Source organism: Penicillium argentinense (genome assembly GCF_028826775.1).
Source record: "Penicillium argentinense strain IBT 30761 chromosome Unknown utg000004l_segment0_segment0, whole genome shotgun sequence".
Classification (NCBI taxonomy): Eukaryota; Fungi; Ascomycota; class Eurotiomycetes; order Eurotiales; family Aspergillaceae; genus Penicillium; species Penicillium argentinense.
In genome coordinates this window covers 4472045-4496057 of record NW_026622663.1, presented here as the reverse complement: position 1 = coordinate 4496057, position 24013 = coordinate 4472045, and the positions used below count along the sequence as shown (strand labels likewise).

General features: G+C 51.9%; 9 protein-coding genes across 9 annotated transcripts; 4 read left to right on the top strand and 5 right to left on the bottom strand.

Moving 5' to 3' along the window:
• Positions 1 to 412: 412 nt before the first annotated feature.
• N7532_004607 (vacuolar protein sorting-associated protein 35) lies at positions 413 to 3292 on the bottom strand (the record flags this gene model as incomplete). The annotated part of the gene is made up of 5 exons (XM_056617101.1): positions 413 to 727; positions 782 to 1330; positions 1392 to 2368; positions 2424 to 3061; positions 3156 to 3292. 5 exons carry the CDS (start codon positions 3290 to 3292, stop codon positions 413 to 415), a joined length of 2616 nt encoding a protein of 871 aa, XP_056477458.1.
• Positions 3293 to 4965: 1673 nt separating this feature from the next.
• On the bottom strand, positions 4966 to 7334 carry N7532_004606 (acetolactate synthase catalytic subunit; the record flags this gene model as incomplete). The annotated part of the gene is made up of 5 exons (XM_056617100.1): positions 4966 to 5036; positions 5092 to 6777; positions 6856 to 6923; positions 7013 to 7111; positions 7168 to 7334. The coding sequence occupies 5 exons, from the start codon at positions 7332 to 7334 to the stop codon at positions 4966 to 4968; spliced, it is 2091 nt and encodes a 696-aa protein (XP_056477457.1).
• A 1272-nt stretch (positions 7335 to 8606) lies between these two features.
• Positions 8607 to 10317, top strand: N7532_004605 (uncharacterized protein; the record flags this gene model as incomplete). The annotated part of the gene is made up of 3 exons (XM_056617099.1): positions 8607 to 9262; positions 9343 to 10224; positions 10281 to 10317. 3 exons carry the CDS (start codon positions 8607 to 8609, stop codon positions 10315 to 10317), a joined length of 1575 nt encoding a protein of 524 aa, XP_056477456.1.
• A 444-nt stretch (positions 10318 to 10761) lies between these two features.
• On the bottom strand, positions 10762 to 12024 carry N7532_004604 (uncharacterized protein; the record flags this gene model as incomplete). Its single annotated transcript, XM_056617098.1, has 1 exon — positions 10762 to 12024. One exon carries the CDS (start codon positions 12022 to 12024, stop codon positions 10762 to 10764), a length of 1263 nt encoding a protein of 420 aa, XP_056477455.1.
• Positions 12025 to 12474: 450 nt separating this feature from the next.
• N7532_004603 (Mcm10/DnaG-type zinc finger protein) lies at positions 12475 to 14805 on the top strand (the record flags this gene model as incomplete). The annotated part of the gene is made up of 1 exon (XM_056617097.1): positions 12475 to 14805. The coding sequence occupies one exon, from the start codon at positions 12475 to 12477 to the stop codon at positions 14803 to 14805; it is 2331 nt and encodes a 776-aa protein (XP_056477454.1).
• A 769-nt stretch (positions 14806 to 15574) lies between these two features.
• Positions 15575 to 17138, bottom strand: N7532_004602 (uncharacterized protein; the record flags this gene model as incomplete). Its single annotated transcript, XM_056617096.1, has 3 exons — positions 15575 to 16163; positions 16223 to 16342; positions 16405 to 17138. The coding sequence occupies 3 exons, from the start codon at positions 17136 to 17138 to the stop codon at positions 15575 to 15577; spliced, it is 1443 nt and encodes a 480-aa protein (XP_056477453.1).
• Positions 17139 to 17738: 600 nt separating this feature from the next.
• On the top strand, positions 17739 to 19509 carry N7532_004601 (uncharacterized protein; the record flags this gene model as incomplete). The annotated part of the gene is made up of 6 exons (XM_056617095.1): positions 17739 to 18047; positions 18117 to 18513; positions 18771 to 19110; positions 19172 to 19214; positions 19265 to 19367; positions 19439 to 19509. The coding sequence occupies 6 exons, from the start codon at positions 17739 to 17741 to the stop codon at positions 19507 to 19509; spliced, it is 1263 nt and encodes a 420-aa protein (XP_056477452.1).
• A 968-nt stretch (positions 19510 to 20477) lies between these two features.
• On the top strand, positions 20478 to 21653 carry N7532_004600 (transcription initiation factor TFIID subunit 13 family protein; the record flags this gene model as incomplete). Its single annotated transcript, XM_056617094.1, is given in 5 exon segments — positions 20478 to 20515; positions 20564 to 20603; positions 20661 to 20913; positions 20928 to 21637; positions 21648 to 21653. 5 exon segments carry the CDS (start codon positions 20478 to 20480, stop codon positions 21651 to 21653), a joined length of 1047 nt encoding a protein of 348 aa, XP_056477451.1.
• A 538-nt stretch (positions 21654 to 22191) lies between these two features.
• N7532_004599 (zinc-binding alcohol dehydrogenase family protein) lies at positions 22192 to 23366 on the bottom strand (the record flags this gene model as incomplete). Its single annotated transcript, XM_056617093.1, has 3 exons — positions 22192 to 22892; positions 22949 to 23066; positions 23112 to 23366. 3 exons carry the CDS (start codon positions 23364 to 23366, stop codon positions 22192 to 22194), a joined length of 1074 nt encoding a protein of 357 aa, XP_056477450.1.
• Between the last annotated feature and the right edge of the window lie 647 nt (positions 23367 to 24013).

The window sequence follows — 24013 nt, the reverse complement described above, 5'->3', positions numbered from 1 at the left end:
AGCAAGGTGAAGCGACAACATGTATTGATTGCAAACTAACACAGTGAAGCGTCAAATAACGTTGAAGGGTATGGGTGTTATCCAGAGACAATAGTACACGGTACACTTATATATTTACTCAAAACGAAAAGATCAAGGCACTGTAGCAGAGGCCGGCTTCCAGAAAAGAAAATAGCGGACGAGACAGGAAACGATATAAGGAGACGTAGGAGAGTTTCACCAAGGTAACTGGGAACCAACTTACCGAAGGAAGGGCTTACCATGCGATAGAGCACCGTTAATACTAGCTCGCAACGCATAAGAACAAAGTATCAGGCACCATGGTGGGCCAAGACAGGAAACGTAACACTGACTTAAATCCCAAAGTCCTCCCAGACGTCTCATTTCGGAGACCAAAAGTGCATCAATGGCTTTATTGCCGCTCGGTCACGACACCTTCGTATTCTCGGGACCGGATGTATGCCAGCGTACGCTCGAAATGACGCTTGGGTCCCTCGAGATTTGGATTCGGATCGTCCTCGCTGGTTTGCAGGTTGGAGTGAATGAGCTCGATGAGACCGTTGAGGTACTTCGTAGTAACGCTTTCGTTCTGCTGGTCGAAGTAGTAGACGTAACGATTGAGGATCTCGACAAACAGCTCGACAGAAACGGCATTATCCATGCAGGCGTCGGCAACACGAAGAGCTCGCTGGAGACATTCGAGAACACGTTTTCCGTCACGGTAGAGCTGGGATATTGTTAGTAAAACAAGAACGAACCATGAGGGACAGGGGCGGCTTACATTACTGGCATCTTCTTCCTCGCGCTGGGGGTTCTCAACCACCCACCATAGGTGGCTTGCAAGGTAAACTGCGCGACACTGATCAGGCTTCTTGAGGAGCTTGCTTCCGTGAAGCGCGGTTTTGGTGATCAAGGTGTCGTAGTTTTCTTTGCAGAAGCCACGGGTACCTTGCAGGGCACCGGCCAGAACGCAAACAGCCTGGAACTGGGCACGAGAGTCGCTGATGGAATCCTCATAGATAGTGAATGCCTGAGCGAAAAACTCGTAACTGACTTCTTCGAAGCCCGTTTGATCTGCGACTTCGCCGCACATCACAAACAAGCGAAGAGATAGATCCGCACATCCAGGGTTCACACGCTGGTAGAGATTGTTGACGCACTGGTGCATAAATCGATAGAGCACCGAAGATTGTGATTGCCAGTTATCATCGTAGTGTTCACGCGACTTGAGTTTGCGGGCCAAACGAATCGAGGCCGTGACAATTGCAGGGGTAGTGTATCGAATGCGTTCGTTTCCGTCGCCGTACGCTTTACGCGTCGCTTGCAGAAGCTATTGAAGAAATGTTAGCCATATAACTTATCGAGGAAAATGATGCCTGCGCCAATCTCACTTTGAGCTGTGTGTCATTATCCGGTGCTTGGATTAGATGCACCAATCGTGCAAGCCACCCTTGCTCCTCGATAGTTTCGTCGGTTTCTCCTCCTCGTCGTTGGGATTGTGCTCCCGGGTATCCAGTAGATTGCTGCACACCTTCCTTGATCAAGACCCGCGCAACTTGCAACACCCGGTCCAGGTTTTCGGTAGTGGTTATGAAGATCTTGTTCTTCAAGAGACTCCGAATGATCTCGCCAGCGATAGATCTCCGGGTAGGATAAGATTGTGATGTCAAAAGTGGCAGATAGTGTGGCAAAGCCAAGGCAGTGAAGATAGAAACATAAGCGCGTAGCGGAGCATTGAGAAGGTGGAGGATGTGCTGCTGCGTCGGAGCGGAATGTAAATCGGCATGATCGGTGTATTCAGCCGTCTTTTGAGTTGCAAAATCAAGAACCTGGTCGACATACTCTAGCCGGCCTGGGTAGATGTTGAGCGCGAGGTTGACGAGAGACACCAGCAGCGCCATGGTGTCTTGAATAGGCAATGCCCGTGTCTTGATCAGATTGACAACCTGCTCGTAGAAAATATCGTACAGCCTGAATTCCGCGGGAACCTCGGGTTTCTTGTCTGTCTCGTTCACTTTCTCGTCTTGCTCCTTCACTGGCTCAGACGACTCTTCATTCTTGATCGGTGTCTCACTACCGTTTTCTGGGGCTGGCTCTACTGTGGCCGCACTGCTAGATTCGTTGCGCTTCGTTTCTTTGTCGATTTCGAGTTTATGCAACAGACGGGCGACTGCCTCTTCTTCACTCTGTTTTTGAACTTCTGGTTCCGCGCTGGTCTCGGCATCCTTTGTCGCGTATGTCGACAAACGGTCCATCAATCCAATGACTATCTTCTTCAGATCAACATGGGGGTGAAGGCGGGCAATAGCGGACAGTAGCTCATCGAGAGTGTGGAGATGGAATTCATCTGGAAAGACCTTGGTGATCACTAGCGAGGAAGTTAGGAGGTGTGTGAGATGCAAAAAGGCAGGATGTGGTCATACCTTCCAGAAGATATTCTTGCGCCAGAATGTCCCGGCATTGCACGACCTGTTCCAGAAGCGCTTGCAGAATACCCGTCTTGTATGTTTCGAGATCAACCAGCTGACTGAGTCGAACGATGTTGCTACCGACAAGTAGCTCTAGCTCGCGTCTCTCTTGAATTCGACGTTCCCGCTCTCTCGAAGGACCTTGATGCTGCAATCGAACCCAGAGCTTATTCATTTCGACGAAATTGGTCAAGACGAAATTAATTGAATCTTTAAGGTTCCCCTCCGGACCATCACCGGTGCCTGTCGGAAGGTAATCTCTCGCTTGTCCGGTCAAGTAGTACCGCAGGAAGAGGCCGCGAATCGGATGCTGGACACCTCGGCTCATCTCCATCATGTCTTTCATGATTTCCTTGACTGGCGCATCTTGCACCGACATGTAGACGGTTCCGACTGTGACCATCAGGTACATACGAGGGACGATATTGCCGGCATACTGTACGAGTTCGTAGAGGTCCGCGAGGTGGTTGACTGGGTGGTTTTCCTTGAGGTAAACGGACAAGTGTCGTAGCGCATCGAAAACGGCCATGTACAGCTCATAATACTGCTTCGGACCGAGACTGGGCGTTCGCAATTCGGAAACTAGGGTGGATCTGTAGCAAGGGACAAAACAGTTAGCACGCGGAGATTCGTCAATGCGCAGCGATCCGGAGTCGCTGCCTTGGGGGAGGATACGGGACAGCTTACCCGCACTTGAGCGCATCCATGAGCTTGCCGGGAGTTTCTAGGCATTTGCGCATCGAAGCTGACTGTTGCCTCACGACCAGCAATGCCTCCTCGAGGAGGCGGGTTTGGTCCTCGGCGACCGGCGGTGGGCTGGACATCGTGGAGTGTGACGGGGGAGCTGCTGTCGACGGTCAACACGTGCGCGAGCGTGCGCGAGCAATTACGAAGCTATCGAGCCGAAAGCGCTTCAGCACGTTTGTTCGGCAGCGCAATTCATAAAAAAAGCGGAAAGGGTGGGAGGTGGCAGAGCGGCGGAGTTGGCAGATGGGCAGAAGTTGGGAGGAAGGTGGAATGGACGGGGTGGCACGAACGACCCCAACGTCACTTGGCCGCCTTTCCCCGTCCACCTCCACGCTTCAACGTGACACCGCACGACGGCTGGCGAGGAGGCACCTTATCGCAGTCCGCACTTCGGAGGCAATTATGAATTGAAGCTGTTCGCTATGACATACTGCGGCCACAGTCTACTTTCAAACCGCAATTCCCCTTCGAGGTAGCCGCGGTCGCACTGTGCACGGCGTTGATTCTAGGAATAAACTAGTATCAACAGCAAGCTCGCTAGTATCTCAAGGACAAACTGGAAAAATTTCCGCAGTCCGAGGGTAGAATCGAGAAAGCGGGCCGATGAGGCGACTACGAGCACAGGGGACGGGTGGGCAATGAAGTAGACTGAAATACCTGAGAGAACAGCGTAAAGAACTGTTACACTTGAGTGCCTTGCCACCAAATTAGCGGAGACGTCCATAGATGACCTACGAATGCTCACACAGAGTTTTATGCTTTCATATCGGCCCCTGACCTTGAATTGTCACCTTGCAAATAAGCTTATCCTACCTACCGCATCCCCAAACATCCACCCACCCACCCCTTTCGCATTCTGGATCTACAGAGTTCTACCACAAAGGGGATACGAACTTGAGAATATCGAGCAGAAAGTGCAGCCAGCTTCCCATTTTTCTCCGTCCACGATTCAATATTTGCAAGTCTGCTTCAATGTTGGTCGCTTGAGTCACGCCCCGCCGGTTCGATGCATCATCCCCTTGTCCATCAACACGCTTCCCACAATCCGGACACACAGACAACTGAACCGCTCCACCACATTCGCCGATCGTGAACGAATGGCCATTGTGCCCAATGATGGCTTTATGATGAAGGCCGATGTACATTTGCAGGTTGGCCCTTCACAGGACGCTAAAGAAATAAATATATTCTCGAGGCCATATATACGAAGGGTATTGATCTGAACAGTCGTAACAGAGGGACGAGCCATATGACCGCGTAAATAGTTGACTACTTCAAGTCCTACGCCAGAGCTACTAGTAGAATATGATGGTTCTTCCCCAACATCAATGTAAATTTCGAATACATGAACATTATATACACACAGTGGGAAAACGGCGGCATGGATGAAGAATTAGCCCCGAAAGTGTGACACAAAAAACCACAATGCATGTTCTGTTAAAATTCCTCAATAGGGCAGCCCCGGGGAAGCAGAGAGCAGAACCATATCAGGAAACAAAAAAGTGTAAGTGGAAACAGGACCCGAGCGTCGGCCACAGATGCTGCGGAACTTTTGCCATACTGCCTTGCAAGTGCGATGGATTCTTTCTCATATTTCTTGTGGAAGGATTTCCGAGCTCAAATCATTTCCTATCGCTTTTGGTGAACCCGCCAAGAAAACGCCATGGATATCAACGGTAAAAATAAGTGACGGTCAAGATGGACAGGCATCCGGCATGGTGCGGCTAGGATACCACTTCGCCTCGCTCATTCAATCGCGGTGGTTCACCTGGAAGTCGACATTGCGCTTGCGCATCAGATCCTTGCGGTCCTTCTCCTTAGCTGTTGAAAAGTTAGTGATCAAGTCTAGTACTGTGAGATGTTGGATGTTGCTTACCCTCATCGTAGACAAGGAACTCATGGAGACCGTGGCCAGCGGGGACCATGGGCAGGACGGGAACCTTGCGGTCGGTGATAACCTCCAGAAGGGCAGGGCCGTCCTGCTCGATGAGCCACTTCAGCTTCGCCTCAAGGTCGGAGGTGCGGGAGACGCGCTCGGCAGCGACACGCATGGAGCGGGCAAGAGGGACGAAGTCGGGATTTTGCTGGTGAGTGTGGGAGTAACGGTCCTCGTAGAACAGATTCTGCCATTGGGTGACCATACCCTGCTCCTCGTTGTTGAGCAGGAGAACCTTAACACCGATACCGAACTGAGCAGCGGTGGAGAGCTCAGTCAGTGTCATGTTGAAAGAAGCATCGCCATCAATGTCGATAACCAGGCAGTCGGGTCGGGCGACCTTGGCGCCGATGGCAGAGGGCAGACCGTAACCCATGGTACCAAGACCACCGGAGGTGATCATGGTGCGAGGCTGGCGCCAGCGGAAGTGCTGGGCAGCCCACATCTGGTGCTGACCGACACCAGTGGTGATGATGGTCTTTTCCTTCATGTGAGCAGTGAGGTTGCTCAGGGTCTCAATGACGGTCTGCGGCTTGATGGGACCTTCAGCGACCTGGTGCTCATACAGCGACAGAGGGAAGCGAGCCTTCCAGTCATTGATCTGGTCGAACCACTCCTTGCGCTCAGTCACAGGGGCGACCTGAGGCAGAAGGAGGCGGAGGTTCTCAGCGCAGTCACCCTCCACGGCCTCGGTGGCCTGAACGACCTTGTTGATGTTCTTGGGCATAATCTCGAAGTGGACGATACCTCCACGGCCCTCAGCGGCGGCCTGCTTAGCCTGGGGAGCGAACTTGGGAATGCTACCAGTGACACGGTCATCGAAGCGAGCACCGACAGCAATGATCAGATCGGCCTCTTGCATAGCCATGTTGGCGTAGGCAGAGCCGTGCATACCAAGCATGTGCAGAGCCTTGGGGTCCAGCTCGTCGAATCCACCGAGACCCTGCAGGGTGGTGGTGACGGGGATCTGCACCTTATCGGCGAACTCCTTTAGGATCTCGGGGCCGTCGGGACGGGCGAGGAGACCCTGACCAACGTAGAGAACAGGCTTCTCAGCGACGTTCACCAGGCGGGCGACACGGCTGATGGTGGCCTCCAGGGATTTCCTGCTCAGCTCGCGGGCGGCCATGGTGGCAGCACTGGGGAGGGAAGGAATGGTGCTGTGCATGGGGATCGGGTTCCGGAGGATACTGGCGGTAACATCCTTGGGCAGATCGACAAGGACAGGACCAGGACGGCCGCTGGTAGCAATCTCGAAAGCCTCCTGGATGCGGCGAGGCAGCTCACCCACGGACTTGACCATGACGTTCCACTTGGTGCAGGCACGGGAGATACCAATGACATCGGCCTCCTGGAAAGAATCGGTTCCAATGGCGCTTGTCACGACCTGACCGCAGAAGACGACCATGGGAGTACCATCGGACATGGCATCCTGCATGGGGGTAATGGTGTTGGTGGCTCCAGGACCGGAGGTAACGAGGACGACACCGGGCTTGCCGGAAGCACGGGCATAACCCTGGGCCATGTGGCCGGCACCTTGCTCGTGCTTGGGGAGGATGAAGTCGAAGTGTTTCGAGTTGTAGATGGCATCGAAGACGGGGAGAATGGCACCACCGGGGTAACCAACTAGAACAAGCAATCAAGTATGAGCCAGGAATCCAACTATTGAGATGTCCGATTCACAGGATATAAAAGGTCACTTACAGACATGCTTCACGCCCAGGCGGAGCATCATCTCGTGGAAGATTTCACCACCACTCATCCCAACCATACTATGTCACGTTAGCCTTCATCTAGGCCTGGCATAAGAGCTTGTATTGTCCCGTGATCATGGAAGCTCGTCGTCGAAAGAGGCACTTACGAGTCATCGAGCTCAGGGAGCTGGCGGTTGTGCAGAGGCGAGATCTCATTGCGGTGAGGTTCTTGGTTGAAGGCCGGACTGGGCACGGGTCTGGAGCCGCTGGATGGGGCGTGTTAGAGTATTAACAAGGCATTGCTGCTCAATCGAAGACTCACGAAGTCGCGGTAGCAGTGCTCTGCGTCCGCTTCTGGGGAGGAGAGCGGTGGGGCGAAGCAGCCGATGCCACGAACGAAGTCGAGAAAGGTCGACGAGCAGAGGCCAGCTGCCTTTGGAGGTGCACGGAGCGCCAGGCGCTTTTTGAAGGTCTGAGAGGCATCATCATGACCGACGACAGCCCGGGGAGTGAGTAGAGAGGTACCGCGAGGGTAGAGAAATGATAATTGCGCTTGCCGTGAATCTTCCTGGGGACGAAAATCGCCTTAAACCCAAACCAACTGCTCTGACTCAAATTTCGGCGCCGGCCATTGGTCCGCGGTGCCTCCGCCCTCCGACCTCGGCGATGTCACGTGTGCTGCGTTTTCGCGGCACGTGACACCAATCTTCGGCAGCTGGTAAGGCCAGAGGCTGCCTGAGGCGACCAAGCCCAGCTGTGTGGCCCGCCAGATTTGCAATTAGCCGCATCAGATCTTTATACAATCATACCTTACTCTAACTTAGATAAAGTATGTACAAGGGCAAGTACTACAGTAGTACATGAATTCGAGTTTATTAATATCATTAAAAATACGGCCTCGGGCGCTCCAAAATGGCATGATGGAGGTACAATCCCTCGTTACTTAAAGCCACGAGCGTAGTATTTGCAGGCGTGGGATGCGGGTCTCGGGTCTTCAATTGCCCGCTCTTTGCCGATCGACTTTAGCCGATCTGACGGGCATGGGATTTTGCTTTCTTTTTCCGAGTCCACCTGCAATCCCGATCTGAACGGAAAGCCGGGCGGGGCTTGTAATTCGGGCCGGTCGCTGGGCTCAGACACCGTGCGACGTCTTTCCGGAGTATACATCCATTAAATTAGCGTATACATATATCAGTGGCTGTCTTACCCTGGATCTCTGTGGAAGTTATTTACTGGTGTATTCGTATTCGTATAGATCACAGATATCGAAGCAGCCAACAGGATAATTACTACTGACTGCTCGTAGTTAAGTAATTGTTCCCCATTTGGAACGGACTTGCCAATAGAACGCCTGCCATTGTGGGCGCCACCCACATCACGTCGCCGGAAACAATAGAACAATGGACCCGATTCTCCAGCGAGCAATGACGAGCGCACTTGGTACCTGAGTATCTAACATGGCCAATGGTATCCAGAAAGAGCTCAACTGCTAGGGGTCCAAGCCCCCGCAGCCACTCTGCAACGGGACACCGGGGATGAAACCCTCCCCCCACCAAATGCGTATTTCTCCGGGGAGTTGACACGGGGGGATCGGCTGCCTTCATCCCGCGAGCTCTACCCCATTATTTTCCCATCCACCCATTCTGCCTCTCTCTTCCACCCCCGTCCTCCTCTTCCTCTCTTTTTCTTCCTTCTCTTTGCTTTTGCTCCCCCCCCCCACACACACATAAAAGCAAAACATAACAAAGCCCCTCCCCCGCCATGTCAACCCCGCAGGAGCTGGTCCCGGAAACGGATTCCATCGCGGAAGTCTATGCCACCGGTGATGACTCCGTGAACTCGGTTGCACCGGAGCACCAGCAGCGATGGAACGCCCTCATCCAGCAGTTCAACAAGCAGTACACCCACCGTCCGGATTTCGTCGCCCGCAGCCCCGGCCGCGTTAACATCATCGGCGAGCACATCGACTACTCCCTCTACGACGTCCTGCCCACCGCCGTCAGCGTCGACGTGATCATGGCCGTCAAGGTCGTCCCTGCCACTGCCTCCCGAGCCACCGTCAAGATCGCCAACGTTAACCCCGAGAAATTTCCTGCGCGCGAGTTCTCCGTGCCCCATGATTCGGACATCGAGATCGACCCCAAGAAGCACGAGTGGATCAACTACTTCAAAGCCGGTCTCCTCGGTGCACTCAAGTTCCTGCGCAAGGAGAAGGCGGATGGCTCCCTGATTCCCGCTAGCATGGAGATCCTCGTCGACGGAAATGTGCCCCCGGGTGGTGGCATCTCGAGCAGCGCGGCTTTTGTCTGCGCCAGTGCCTTGGCCGTCATGAAGGCCAACAACCACAACGTCTCCAAGCAGGATCTGCTGGATCTGGCCGTAGTTTCCGAGCGCGCCGTCGGCGTGTACTCTGGCGGGTAAGTATAGAACCCATTGCATCACATCTACTTCAATTGGATCGAGAAAACATAATCTAACAAAGGCTACACCTCTCTAGTATGGATCAAGCTGCTTCCATCTTCTCCAAGCGCGGCTATCTGCTTTACACCCAATTCTTCCCCGCATTTAACGCCGAGCACGTCCCCATCCCAGCTGCCGATGACGAGATCACCTTCCTCATGGCCCAGAGCTTCGTCACCTCCAACAAGGCCGATACCGCGCCCCGCCACTACAACCTTCGTGTCGCTGAGTGCACACTCGCCGCCGTCATCCTAGCCAAGACCTATGATCTCACCCTCCCCAAGGACAACAGCTCCCTCGGCTACAGCTTGCGCAACTTCCAAAACAAACTGATGACCAAGGAAGGCCGTCTCGGCGACCCCCTGGAATACCAGATCGACTCCGTCATCCAGGCCACCCAGGATCTCTTCACGAAGGAGGAGGGCTACACTCGCGAGGAGATGGCCCAGCTGCTCGGTATCTCTGTTCCCGAGCTCGAGTCCAAGTTCCTCTCCGCGTTCCCAGTTCAGGCGGAGCGATTCAAGCTGCGCCAGCGTGCGCTGCACTGCTTCAAGGAGGCCCGTCGGGTACTCGACTTCAAGGCTTGCCTTGCAAACGCATCAAAGCTGGATAAGAAGCGCATTCACTACCTCGGCCAGCTGCTGAACGAGTCCCAGGAGTCCTGCTATTCCTCCTACGAGTGCAGTGCGCCTGAGGTGGATGATATCTGTGCCATTGCCCGTCGCGCGGGTACATGGGGTAGCCGCTTGACTGGTGCTGGTTGGGGTGGTTGCACTGTGCACATGCTGCCCCAGGGCAAGGTCGAGGCTGTGACGACTGCTCTGCGCGATGAGTACTACCTCAAGAAGTTCCCCGACATCAGCGCCGAGAAGCTGGAGCAGGCTATGGTCATTAGCAAGCCGTCCAACGGCTCGTTCGTGTAAGTTTACCTTCCTACGAAGCTATTTAAATTCAAAGCTAATCATGTGTATTTAGGATCGCTGGAGCGGCTATCGACGGGGTTGCGCTTTGAATTGCTCAATCTATTTCCAACCTACTTGCGTTGGCTTGCAGATAAAAGGAGTCTTAAAATTATTTCGAATTCATATTCCCCAGGCAATGTCAGCTGCCATTTCATGAACCACTTCCCAGTAGATTACCCGTGTAACAGTCCGCGATGAGACCGTAGTTTGAGGATGCCCAATTAGAGTCCCTGCGGCATTGGGCGCTAGATAGGAAAAAAAGGGATCCAACTGCTTCAACCTTGCATGGTGTCGTGTCGCTGAATTAGCCACGACAAGGAGCGCTTGGAAAGCGCCAAGGTTTGCAAAAGATGTATAAACAGTTGCGGTTGTCGGACTGTCATTATATTGCAACCTTGGATACTGCTATAGCATATATCCAAGGAAGTAGCGCTTTGTTGCTGCATTGCACAGCTAGTGATTCTGGACATGGACCCGCCACAACCAGCTCACGTCTACTTTGCCGCAGCTTTCCCAAAGAAGTCGCTCATCTTCTTCATGCCGGTCGTGTTGACCTTCTTCAAGTCACGAACGCCACGGGATTCCGCGGCCTTGCCCTTCTTCTCCTCATCCTCCTTCTTACGCTTCTTCTCAGCACGGGCCTCGACCTCTTCGTCATCCAGGCCACGCTTGCGACTGAAGTCTGACATTGTCCGTGATGCCAAAGCTTCGGCACGGAGATGGGAAATTTGCTCGAGGCGGTCCGTCAATGGTTTGAAGTCCAAAGGACTTTCTGTGGATGCGAGCATCTCGTCAATCCGAGAGCACAATGACTTGGGCAGGTATGAGTCCTTGATGAAAGTCAATGCTGTGGAGACTCGCTGCACATGGTAGATGTGGTCCGAAGTGGCATTGTCCGTTGGAGGCTGAGGAGCCGGTGTAGATTCCCCTACAGGGGTCGATACAGATGGCGTGGCTGTTGTAGTCACCGTAGATGGAGAACCCTGGCTTTCGGACTTGGAACTTGCAGTTTCATCACCAGGGAGCTGCCCAGTCAAGGCATCTTCCCGTTTCACAGACATAAGCGGCGGGGCCAATGGCTGGCGGACGAAACGCTCTTCCAAACTGGCCGGTAGTCCTTGTGTTGCCATCCGTTCTGCCTTTGCAACCAATTCCTTTAAAAGCTTTGCCTCACTAAAGCGTAGCATTTTCTCATCGCCCGCCTCGACTGTGTCGCAGATAGCCTCTGCGCGTGCAAGAAGGGTTTCACGAAATTTGTCGTCGTAGAGAACATTGCGCAGGTGCAGTGGTAGGTCGTCGTTCGAGTCGATAATGTCGTCTAGCGGCTGGAAAAGCGATTGACCTGACTTTGAGGTGGCAGCAAAGAGAGAGATCAGGAAGAATATCGAATCGATTGGTGTTGCAACGAGCAATTCTGCCTTCTTCGCAATTGACGTTGTCGGAGTGGCAGTTTCTTCATTTTCCGGCGCAATCGTCGCTGGACGCGTACGAGGGGTGAATAGAATACTGCGAGCCGATGATGGAGGCGATGCGACTATTGTAAATTCAAAGATACCGCGCTCTGGGCAGAAGAAGTAGCGCGTGAGTTCGCCCGACTGGGGATTGGGAAGGGAGAGCAAACGCGCATTGGCACTTGTGGAAGACGGCAGGACAAAGGTCTTGCTGGGCCTTTCGGCAGGTGTCAATGTCTTTTCCTGCTCAGCTTTGAGCTTCTCTGCAGACGCAGGAGCAGGCGCGGTTGATCGAGTGCGAGGCATGGCGGCGGGCGCGGGTGAAAGTACAAGAAAGCAGCTGGAAAGGGAAACCGCGAAACGCGCGACGCGCGGATCGTGTGCGGGCCATGCAGGTGATCCCTCACATTCATCCTCCTTGCAACCCGACCAGATTTCAGCAGCTTGACCTGTTCCGAGCCATTCACCTCGTGATTCTTACAGAATTTACCTTCTCGGCAGTTCCTTTTGCGACTTTTACCCTCCGAACTGTGTGCGCGGCCGGCGAAACGGCTGGTGTTGCGGGGAATGACGCTCCATGGTGATCGCGACCCATAAAGACACCAGATTCTCGACGCAAGAGTGAGTGATCCCTGAGAACCACGATAAAATACCAGCTGAACATATTCTTTAATAGTGGCTGATAGCTCGTGGCCGCCCAAATCGCCCCGGGATGCTCTGCTCAGCTCGCCCGGCGGCCGAAGGAAGTACAATGAAATGCAGAACCGACGAGGACTCCAATCATCCTCTCTAAAGCGCTCAAATACGACTCCGAATTTCCGGTCAAAGGCCAGTCAGGTTTTGGACGAGGGCGAGGATGAGGGTGACGGGGAAGAAGAAGATGAAGAGACTCTGCAATTACGGCTTGCCGAAATCCAGGCTCGCCTCAAGCTGAAGCAGTTGCAGAAGAACAGAGGGAGATCAGGCAGCGCCAATTCGAATACGGAGGAGGCAGATTACAGGCGGTCTCGTTTAACCTCTGCCATTTCTTCGTCCTCTCGGACCCAAAAACATGCCCCAGTCCCACAGAGTCCTCAGAGCACACAGAAGGCGCCCACCGAAGAGGTCCAGATCCCAATGTCACCCCCGAGGCGAGAAGTCCCCGATGCCGAACACTGGTCTCCCCGCAGGTATCAGATGGGCATTGACAAAGGCTGGAAGGCAAGCGATGTGTCGCTGAAGCGACCCCCGCGGCCTACGAGCCAGCTTGGGATGCGAAGTGGTGCAATGTCACGATCAAGCGATGTGTCTTCTTCGAGACCACAGACTTCCCCTGGAGGCGGAGGGCTACACAGAATCAAGAGCTTTAGTGAGCGAATGGCCGAGGGTCGAGCTGCCGAGAAGTCTCGTCTGGAGCGAGCAGAAAGAGTGCATGCAAATCGGAGTTCAGGGTTTCAACTGGACAAAGCAGAGGTCGAAGCACTCAAAACAGCAGCCGAAAACCAGAGACCCTCGCCCCCGTCAACTGGGCCTCGGCAACCTGAAGTGCAACACTTCAGCCGTGAAGATATCATGCGGTCTCTCGGAAAACCACGGTCCGAGGGCATTCCACGAAGCCAGACAACCCCAAATGTGAGAAAAATCGAAGATTCGACCAGCAAACAGGCCAATGTGCGTCATCACTTCATTCAAGCAGGGAGAGATTCGCCCTACAAGGATCTCAATCGAGACGAGCCTCAATCACGGGAAGACGGACTTGTGGTGAATCCACCGGACTCATCCAAGTTCGAATCCTATTCCTCTCTGCATTTGACCAACCGCATTTTGCCTCACTCTTTCTTGGCCCGCAACTTGGCGAACAAAAAGGTCCTCCGCATACCTGATCTTCTTAAGACCGTGAAGGCGCCGTCCTTTGAGCTCCCTGAGGAGATTGATGGGGACTATGTGGTATTCGGAATTATTGCGTCCAAATCTGATCCAAGGCAGAAAAAGAACCCAGAGAATTCCACCGCAAAAGAAGTTGACCCTTACGACGAGGGCCGCAGCAACACAAACAGCTATATGGTCATGACTTTGACGGATCTAAAGTGGACCATTGACCTATTCCTTTTTGAAACAGCCTACACCCGTTATTACAAAATGTCCGAGGGAACACTTATTGCAATCTTGAACCCCACAATCATGCCCCCTCCGAAACACAAACTGGATACCAATCGGTTCAGCTTGTCTCTGTCCTCATCTGATGACAAAGTGCTCGAGATTGGCTATGCTCGAGACATCGGATTTTGCAAAGCTGTGAGGAAGGATGGCAAAACCTGTCAATCATGGGTGGATGGGCGAAAGACCGAGTTCTGTGATTTTCACGTTGACATTCAAGTACGGCGCACCCAAGGTCAGCGCATGGGAGTCAATAGCAATACAGGAATGTTTGGCCCTGGAGGCAATTCTGGCTCGCGGACTGGAGTTTTTGACGGTGGCCGTGGCAGAGGGAGAGGAGCCGGAGCTAAGCAAGGCTTGAAGTCAGAGGGTGCTCAGTACGATTGGAGCTCCCAATCGCTCTATTATGTGGCGCCTTCTGCCAAAAATATGGGTAATGGCCGGACGTCCTACCATCCTGCCGCCACAAGAGGCTCAGCAGCCTCGCTCATTGATGCCCATGATGACCCCTTTCTTGCAGCTGGTATGAACGGGCGTGGCCAGGAAAGCAAAGAAGAACGCTTGCGTCGACGCCTCGCCACCCAACAGCGTGAAATCGATATCACTCGAAAGCTTGTCACTGGCAAAGTCAGCGGCCCCGGTGCAGACTATCTTCGTGCTCGGACTGGCAATGAGACGCCATCTAAAGCGGATGCACCAAGTACACCGAGTGCGGTTCCATCCAGTCACGGCTTGAACTTGTCTGCCAAGGCAGACAATGTTCGGCTTAGTCCTATGAAGCGAGCCCATGACAAGCCACATGGAAGTGGTGTAAAGAAAACGCGGTTTATCACGTCCAAGGGAATTAGAGAGGCTGGCCGCGAAAGTCTGGGAGCTGGCGCAGAGACGGCCACTGGAGGAAGGCGGATCATGTCGGATGACGATGATGACGATGAGCTGGATATCATTTGAGCGGAGTGAAAAATGTCCATTCTCAGCTGTACCATATGGTAGGCTGTCCAGGTTGTTTTTACCTTACCTAACGTGTCACGAAACTCAAATAAAGTACACCTGTTGCATTGATCGAGGAAATGCAAATGGTCCCCCCAAAACTGCTATGTGGATGCCGGTTGAATAATTGTATTACTGTCGGCTGTAGCAAGTGCACGAACGGTCATTTTGCCGGGGCTACTTGTTGATATAAGGTCAACTATGAAGATAATAAATTTTCATTTAGACAAGTGCATGAAGAGGGAAGGATCATTTTGATCATTTCCTTGTAGACTGCGACAATTTTTTGCCAGCAGGGAACAGGGAAACACCTACAAAAGAGCCTGAGGCAAAAGAAGTACCATTGAAAAAAGAAAACCACTGAGGTAGAATGCCTCGTAGCACCATTCATTTTATCCCAGAAAGTCCCAGAGGTAGACACCTTGTCTGGTATCCCGTAATCTGACGCCGAACGCACGCGCCAGAAAGCAAAAAAGTAAAAAAAAGCAGAGCACATGAATCATAATGAAAGTAGGGGAAAAAAGGAAAGAAAAAAAAGAGATCCAAGCCGGAGAAAGAACCATGGGTATTTAAAGCAAATCGCTGTGCTCTGGATGGCCGATTCCAGGGGCGAAATGAAGAACGAAAAAATTCCTTGCTTTGCAAAAAAAAAAAAAAAAAAAAAGGACGTAAGAAAAGAGACACGAAAGAGTAAGATAACTCTGCCAGTCAGTGCACCGTCGCAATGAGCTTACGAAAGCGAATCTTCTTCAACAGCCTCGGACTGAGCAGTCGCACGAGTGCTCCGGGTCTTCTTAGTAGACCGCGCGTCTGGGCTCCCGGCGCGGCGTCCACGCTTAGTGGGCGAGCTTCCGGTCGACGTGAGCTCATCGGGCGAGGGCTTCTGTCGCAACCACTGGAAGAACGGGCTAGCAGTCTTGCGTTGGGTATCCGACTTCGACTTTGACGCAGAGGCGGTCGGGGTCGCATCAAGCGCGCTGCCATGTCCAGCAGCCGAGCGGAGATTGCGCGTGCCATCGGGAGCGCGAGGGAACTCAGGTGACTGCGGGGTGAAGGGAGATTGGGAGCCCTCAGGGAGTGCCTCAGACTCAGCCTCGGGGTGACATTCATCATCGGTGGCCTCTTCCTCGATCGGCAGTTGAGGTTGGGGTTTTGCCTCGGCAAAGAGACGACGGGGCTTGATGGAATTGCGGGTCAATGGCTTGACGCTGCTGAAATCGGCATCCTGCAGCAGGTCAGGGCGAGAGGCGAATAAGCCCAGGTCCTCGCCATCATCAGAAAGTTCGTCGTCAAAGTCGTTAAAAATCTTCTTGCCACGGCTGAATAAAGCATGCAGGTCAGTATTGCTTCCGGATGGGTGAATTTTGAAAGAACTTACAAGATCATGGTCATGCCACCAGCACGAGCAATCGAGTCCTGCTTTTCGTTGGCACGAGGCATCGCATCAACATCCATGGACTCATCGAGCTCAATATCGGTATCGTGGTTGTCAGCGTGTCTATGGAATTCTAATTAGTACTGCCATGGATCATCATGCGAGCAGAAAGAGGCTAAACTTACTGATCATTGACAACAGGTTCAGACGACTCAGTTTCCATGCCCCCATGTCCACCTCTGCGGGAACGCTTGGGTGTCCGAGAGTTTGATCCGGCGCCAGAGTTGTGCTGGTTGGCTTTTTTGTTGAAGGGAGTGTCCATGCCGGTGATAGACTTCGGGACGCGATCACGGGAATCGGTGTAAATTTGGATCTCGGCCGGTGCAGTGGATTCGAAGCTGTCCAGCGAGAGGGGAGCACGCTTCTTGCGTCGCGCCGGAGATTGCATGGGGAATAGAGAACGGGAGGCGGATGAAAAGTCAGAGGAGGGCAATTTGCGCTTGGAAGGCGTTTTGGCTGGCGTTGGGAGCGCGGCTTGGCTCACCGTCGGGCGCGAGCGGGAGCGAGGAGAACTGTGGGACAACAGGTCGTAGTCGTCGAAAGTGAAGGTCGGGACGTCAGCGGGCGCCTTTTGTTTTGAAGCCACCCCACGGTTTCGCACAGGCTGTCTCGCACTGCTACTTGGAGCGGCTGCGCCAACGTCCACTTTTCCATTCTTTGAACGCGACTTGCTCGGCGAGCTGGGGCAGTCTGACACGGGCTCTGGGGTTTTTTTGGCGACTCTTGCAGCCTTCTGGTTGGCGATTCTGGCTGACGATCGAGTTGGATACGGCGAATATTGATCATAACCACCACCATAACGTGGCGCGGCCGGAGTCCGCAACGATGACGGTGAGGGAGGCGGGGGAGTGGATGCCATTATGAACGATCGGCTTTGTTTGATAGCAAAAGAGCTTCCACAACAATTACAGTGCTTTCTGATAGGGTCAGACCAAGAGCGACCGGTTAGGGCGCGTATGAACTTACTGGTTTGTTTGAATCAAGGGTGAAACGAACTCGGGCCACAGATTGGAGATGTGTATCAGAATCACCGAACGAATAATGCGTCAATAAACAAGAAGTATCAAGAAGAACACACAGTCAGAACAATATGCACGAGAGTTGGGAGATGCAGAAGCGTGAGATGCGAAAGAAGGGTGAAGTCCATTCAAGGGCGCATGTTTGGCGGATCGCAGCCCAGCCACCTCGTTACTGGCAGCAAGGCGGTGAAAGGCGGTGAACCACTCACCGCTTCCGTATCATTTCAAATCGTTTCGCTGGGCCCCGCAATCAAATCAACGGATACGACGCAGCTGGCAGCTATTCCGTGGATCGTTTGTTGACAAACTTCCTATCCGGTGACCCCGACACTCAGGGGGTTTCGTAACATCGCGCAGCAGACCATTGTTTATTACCAGCAAATACGCGCGTACACAGCACCAATTGACAGCGATCAACCAAACCACATCCTCTGTCCAGGATGACTCTTCGAAGTACCGCCGAGGAGATGGAGAGGCTGCAGCTTTCCGACGAGGATACCGATAACCTCTGGGACTCTCCTTCCAAACGAGGCAACCCCAAGAGCTCCCGTTCTCAGCTCAAACAGCGGTCCTCTGATGAACGCATGGCACCGGAACCCCGCCCGGTCCAAGATAGCGGCGACAATGTTTTCGACCGCGAAGAAGCCCGGGAGGCAGCTCTTCATAACGAGCTCCAGAGCGTGCGGAACATCAACGAAGTTCTGGAAGGACTGCTCGGCAGTATTGATCGCGCTAAAGGAAACATGGAGGTACGTCAACCAACTGCTAGCCCAACCGAAACGAAACACCAGACCAACCAGCTTACGATCCTTCTGTAGACCGTATCGAAAACAGTTACATCCGCCTCCACCCTCCTCAACTCCTGGACCCGAATTCTCTCGCAAACCGAGCATAATCAAAGGCTGATTCTCAACCCCAATTGGCAAGGCGCCACCCAGGATGTGGCTGACATGGAGAATGAAGCTATACAAAAACAGCAAGCGGCAGAGCGGCGGGAGCGGGCACTTCAAGAACAACGTGAGGCCGCCGCTCGAAAGGCAGAGGACGACGAAAGACGACGCGCTTTGAACACCAAGCCCGGTCGGGGCACCAGTCGGGGCACCGTCCGCAGCACTGGCCTAGGCAGGACACCCAGTGTGAGCACCAGTCGAACAGGGGCCACGCGTGGCTCTTCAACAACGGCCCGAAGACCGGTCAGCGGGATTGCTAGAGGTAGTGGGATCGCCCGGGGCAGGACTAGGCCTTGAAATGTTGCTTTTTCAATGTACCATACCTAATGTATTCCATGAAGATATAACTCCAAATTCAAGATGATACCCATATCCAAATATTGTGGCCTGAGGCAGAAACGAGACGCGGACGGCACCAAAGGTACGCGCTTGGCCCCGATAGTCGCGATAAGCTTATTATTTGAAGCACCCCGTCGGTTTCCCCGGTTTCTGCCCCGGTACCTGCTTCTGCTCTCTCCCCAGTCAGTCACAGTGCCACCATGAATTTCGCCCCTTACCAGGACGAGTCGCCCGAGATCGAACGGGCCTTCTCCCCGCCTAACCCCGAGGGTCGCGTCAAATCCCCTAATCACCGCTCGCCCCGGGCATCGGCCGATCTGCCGTCGCCGAGCCACTTCACTGGCGGAGGCTATGGGAACACTGGCTTCGGACGGGACGTGGAAGGTGGCCATGTAAGCCTGGGAGCCTTTGAGACGAGCCTGCCGATTCGCATGGACGTGGAGGCCATGCTCGCATACTTGCTTCTGCCTCCGGCGGGGGGCGTATTCCTGCTTTTGACAGAGCACAAGAGTGACTATGTTCGGTAAGGAACTCGCCAATTTAATTCAATTGGTGTCTAAGAAACGAGGCTGACGGTATTCCAGGTTCCACGCGTGGCAATCGAGCATGCTTTTCAGCGCTATCTTCGTAAGTCTGAACGACTTCGAATTTTTGAACATCTAACTAACACAATCCAGATCATCCACCTCATCTTCGCCTGGTCTGCCTTCCTCTCCTGGACTCTCTTCATAATTGACATTCTGCTCATTGGGTTCCTCGGCATGCATGCTTATCGTGATGGTGAGTCTCCTTGTTGATTGATTCCCGTTCATTATGGTCATCAAGCATCTGACTAACTTTCTTGCTACTAGTTGACACATTGGACCACTTTGAGGTACCATTCATCGGCCGCTTCGCTAACTCTTTCGTGGACAATGAGTAATGTGCTGTTTCTGATGACGTGGCCCGTGATGTTTTCCGTGTACTTATGATTTTCGCTGGGAGGGACGCGTGTATCTCTATTCCCTCTCAATATACCCTTGTCTGTCAGCGTTTTCACCTTTCTTGGGCTCCATGGTTTGTGCCTACGTCTTTCTTTTGTGGATATCAATGTACTTTTACGTACCAGCTTTCAGACCACAGGCGGCGCCTTTGGCAATCTAATCTTGATTACTGTATGTCCCTACACGAAGGGTTGCTTGATTTCAATGTGGAAAATAGTCGAACATGCCCAGTTAACGGATAGATTGACTTACTTAAGACATCCTTCACTTCATTCCTAACACAATGTTTTATATACACTTTTGCTCACTGCATCCCCCCAGCATCCTGGCATGCACCGGGGGTAGTCCGATAGTGTAACTTTGTGGTAGTATTATAGTTCCACCAGAAATCCAGTGACTGATGAAAGGACGAAGGGACCTTGCAAGTGGGAACATATTCCACGAGATTGCTGGAAACAATCGAGGTGTACTCAAGGGAGCAAGAATAGCCAGGGCCCGAAGTGCAGTCCTTCAATGGAACCACGACCTCATTGAGTGCGAGGCAGACATAGATGCCGGTACTCGATAACACGGCACATTGCATTTCAGACACTCAATTATGAAATGACCACCTTGAAGAACAATATCGCAAGTGGAGTAGGGATTGCCGAACGAAATGTGATTCAAAAGATCCTCATCTGGAATGAGGATACCCAGGGCTGCAAGAATGGGCGTAATATTAGTGTCGTGGGCACTAACCCATTATGAATTTTGTAGTTAATGTCGATTTTTGAGCGAGACTCGGGACATACAAGTTAAAGTAAAGAGGAACCGCATTTTCATGGCCCTTTTTCAGAAGAGTAAGACTGGCATTAGCGTACACGGAGCCAACGGTGGCTATGCTCAGAGAGCTTGCCAATCCTTCAAAATGGCCGAAAAGTCGCCAAAATACCGCCAAGAGATACAGTAGGTATGGATACATTGCTCAGCAACATATGATTTCTTTGTCTCCAGCATAGGTTGTGAAGCCAATACTACTCATGGACAATTGGAAGTAAATTTGTGCACAATTTGTCAAGTTCCGGTAAAGGGCTAATCATCTTTGGGACAGGTGATGTTTGTCTCCGGCGATGAATCTGATCCATCAGATAACACTACGGACTTGATTGAAGAGCTAATACGTCAGCAAGTGATGGAAATGGTAGATACTGTACCCCCTCCCCTGACAATATATCTGGATTTCTTAACGTCAATCCAGCGTGCACGGGGTACCTCGCTCGCAGCTCGTCGTGGTTCTCGTTCTATCTCTGCCGATGATCTTCTTTTCTTGATTCGCCACAATAAAACCAAAACCGCACGCCTACGTACTCTTTACTAGAAAGAGTCCGCAGGAGCGCGAAAGATTCCGAGGACCAGACATTACCGGACGAAGAGGACTTCGGGCTCATTGATGATACGCAGGCTGGAACAGAAACTAGTGCACCCGTCGACCCCGTGGTAAATTCTCAAGGCAAGAAACGAAACCCGGAATACATTGGGATATTGGCAGCCTATATTCGATTGATCTTTTGGGGTCCGAAGGCCTTGAAAAAAAGATCGGGAATGAGCAAAACGAGGCAATTTTCGGCGGCTTGTTGCTGCGGACGAACGCACCAAGAAATATCGATGGAGGAATACCTTCTCTGGTCGGAATATCGGCATGCTTCCTTTACCTTTCGCCGAGCCAAGCGGTTTCGTGCCAGGGCTGCGATTGATACCCTCATCGATGCCAAACCTGAAGATGATGTGATCGATGTTTTGGGATTTCTAGGGTTTGATGTCGTCCAAACCTTGACTGAGGAGGCGCTGGAAGTAAAGGAGAAAGAAGGCCAATTCGATGCTGACAATCGGATCAAAGCCATATGCGATGCCGCGGGAAGTTATATACATGATGGTGGTCCTTTCAGCGCGAAAAAGGTCTGCCGTAAGAGGGCCCTTACTCCCAAATATATACGCGAAGCATTCCGCAGGTTACAGGCGACACCTCGTCGATCTGTTGCGCTTTTATTGAAAGATGGACGGATTCCGCCAAACCTCCCCGTAACGTTGGTACGTACAGGCCTGAAGTCTGAAATACCAAGTATACATATACTGAAGTGAAACTAGATATAGGGCGTATGATCTATAAGGGGGTTTTCGCCTGTTCCTCGCTGCAAGACTTTCAACGAAATGATTCTATGGAACTTTACATATTATCTCCTAGTGTTTATATAGCAATGAAAACGCCTGATTTGCCTCCGGTCCAGATCCCGGCAAATGAGTTCTGGATCTGGACAATACGACGAAATATGCCTGTCTGTTAGCTTGGAGATCCAAATCCCCGAAAGATGTTCTCGGTATGGACATATACAGTATAAGCTAGTACTGTATGCAGGATGCATCAAAGGTAGCAAAATCTCCGACCTTTTAACTACCTGGCAGTCTGTTTGTATACTGTTGAGATAATTGCTAATTCAAAAACTGACGAATTTTGTGCGGTGGGGAGTTTATCTCTTGCGTGCGGTTGGTCCACAATGCCTGTACGGAAGTGTACGAAGGCCGTCCAGTAACGAGATGTCTAGCCGCGTCCTATCCTAGCAGATGTAAATCTCCTTCATCGATAATTATCGATGTTGCGCAACTCCAGGGGTGTCGGCAATGCGGAAGACGTATTTAACAGCACTTGCTTTGCCATCTTTCAAGTCCTTCAATGCTCCCTCGACACCCTCCAGACCACCCGGCCTGATCTCGTAAGGGTGGCCCGAGAAACTTTTGTCTTGGAGAGCCTTGGTAAAGTACCGCGAGAAGACCAAGCCCAGTTCTTCGTTATCTTCATATCCAGGCTCCTTGTGAACTGATCCCACATGAGTAATTGACTTGACTGCAGGCGATACATCAAAGTCATTAGGGAATATGAAATCAATCCGCCCATCGGGTGCAACCGATTGCCGTAACACCTCTTTACTCTGCACGTTAATAGCAGCATCAACGGCATTTCGCACGACAGAATGGCCCGCTGACTCAAGGCCGTCCATAATACCCTTGACTGTTGCCTCTACCCCCCCGCGATAGTCAACAATTGTGTCACCTTTGGTCCGGTCAATAAGTCTTTCCACGTAGTGAGATCCCTTTCCTGCGACTGCGATGATCGGATGGATATTGCTATTACATGCTAATTTAATAGCATATGATCCCACCGCCGCGCTTGCGCCGTAGACAATAAGTGGCATGGACTTTAGAGCGGGGACCCATGGAGCGGGAAGGCGATGATGCGAATATAAAGATACGGCAGCAGTCAAAGCGGCGAGAGGAATCGTTGCGGCTTCTGGTAGTATGTTAGTCGTGTCTAGAGCCTTAACATAAGACAGCTTTCTTGTGTACCTTCAAATGACGTGTTTTTTGGAAGGTGAAAGGTCGTATGTCTCCAAGCAATCGCATATTCCGCATATGAGCCACCGGGTGTGCACATTTCGTGAAAAGCAGCGACACGGTCCCCAGGCTGAAGAATTTAGCTTGTACCCGACATAGAGACTCTGAAACTTACTTTAAATTCCACAACGTTCGAGCCGACTTTATCAACAAAGCCAGCAATGTCATCCCCCTGATTCACTCCATTGCTAATTTTCAGGAGGAGCCCACTGCTAGTATCCCCTAAGGCTGCAAGTTCTGGGGCCTTCCAATCCTTTGGGTTCGACCCAGACACAACAACTTTGATCAGGATTTGATCATCATTTGGCTCCGGGATTTGACTGTCAACGATCTTAACAGTCGGTCCAGCAAGGTTGATAACTTCTTTCATATTAGATTCAAAGTTGTGCAATCTATCGGAATGAATGAATGGATGAATGGTAATTGTATTGAGCGAACAAGCCTGGAAGATCCGGGTTTATAAGAGCGCAACCACGTGATCAAAATTCTAATTTGATCCGTATCATCTATTCGGCATACCACGGTTGCCAGAATCAGGATGTACGCAACCCCAGTTAAATAATTTGTCATCATGAAAAATTGATTAGTTATTCAGCATCTAACATGGAGAGCTATTCGGCTCCCACCGGTATCCCACTATCCCACCGGTATCCCACATCTAGCACTCCACTTAATCACGGATTTGCTAGTGATGATGATACTAGCTCGGAAGAGCTGGCCATATTTGATCATTGCCGGGCGATCACACTTAGGGGTGGATTCGAATAAGGTTTTTCCTCATTCGTATTCGAAAAAATCTTTCAAGGGTCTATTCGAATTCGATAATATTAATATTATTTATTCTAAGTTCCTTTTCGGGATTGTGTGAGGGTCTGGACAGTTGAACTGACCAAAAGGGCATTTATCTCCGAGGGCTACCTTAAGTATGTTTTGCCAATCCGCGGATACGATGTAGCATCTGCTTAAATTGTAGGTATATTTAAAAAAAGTATTGCGTGTAGTGAGTATGAGTAAAAT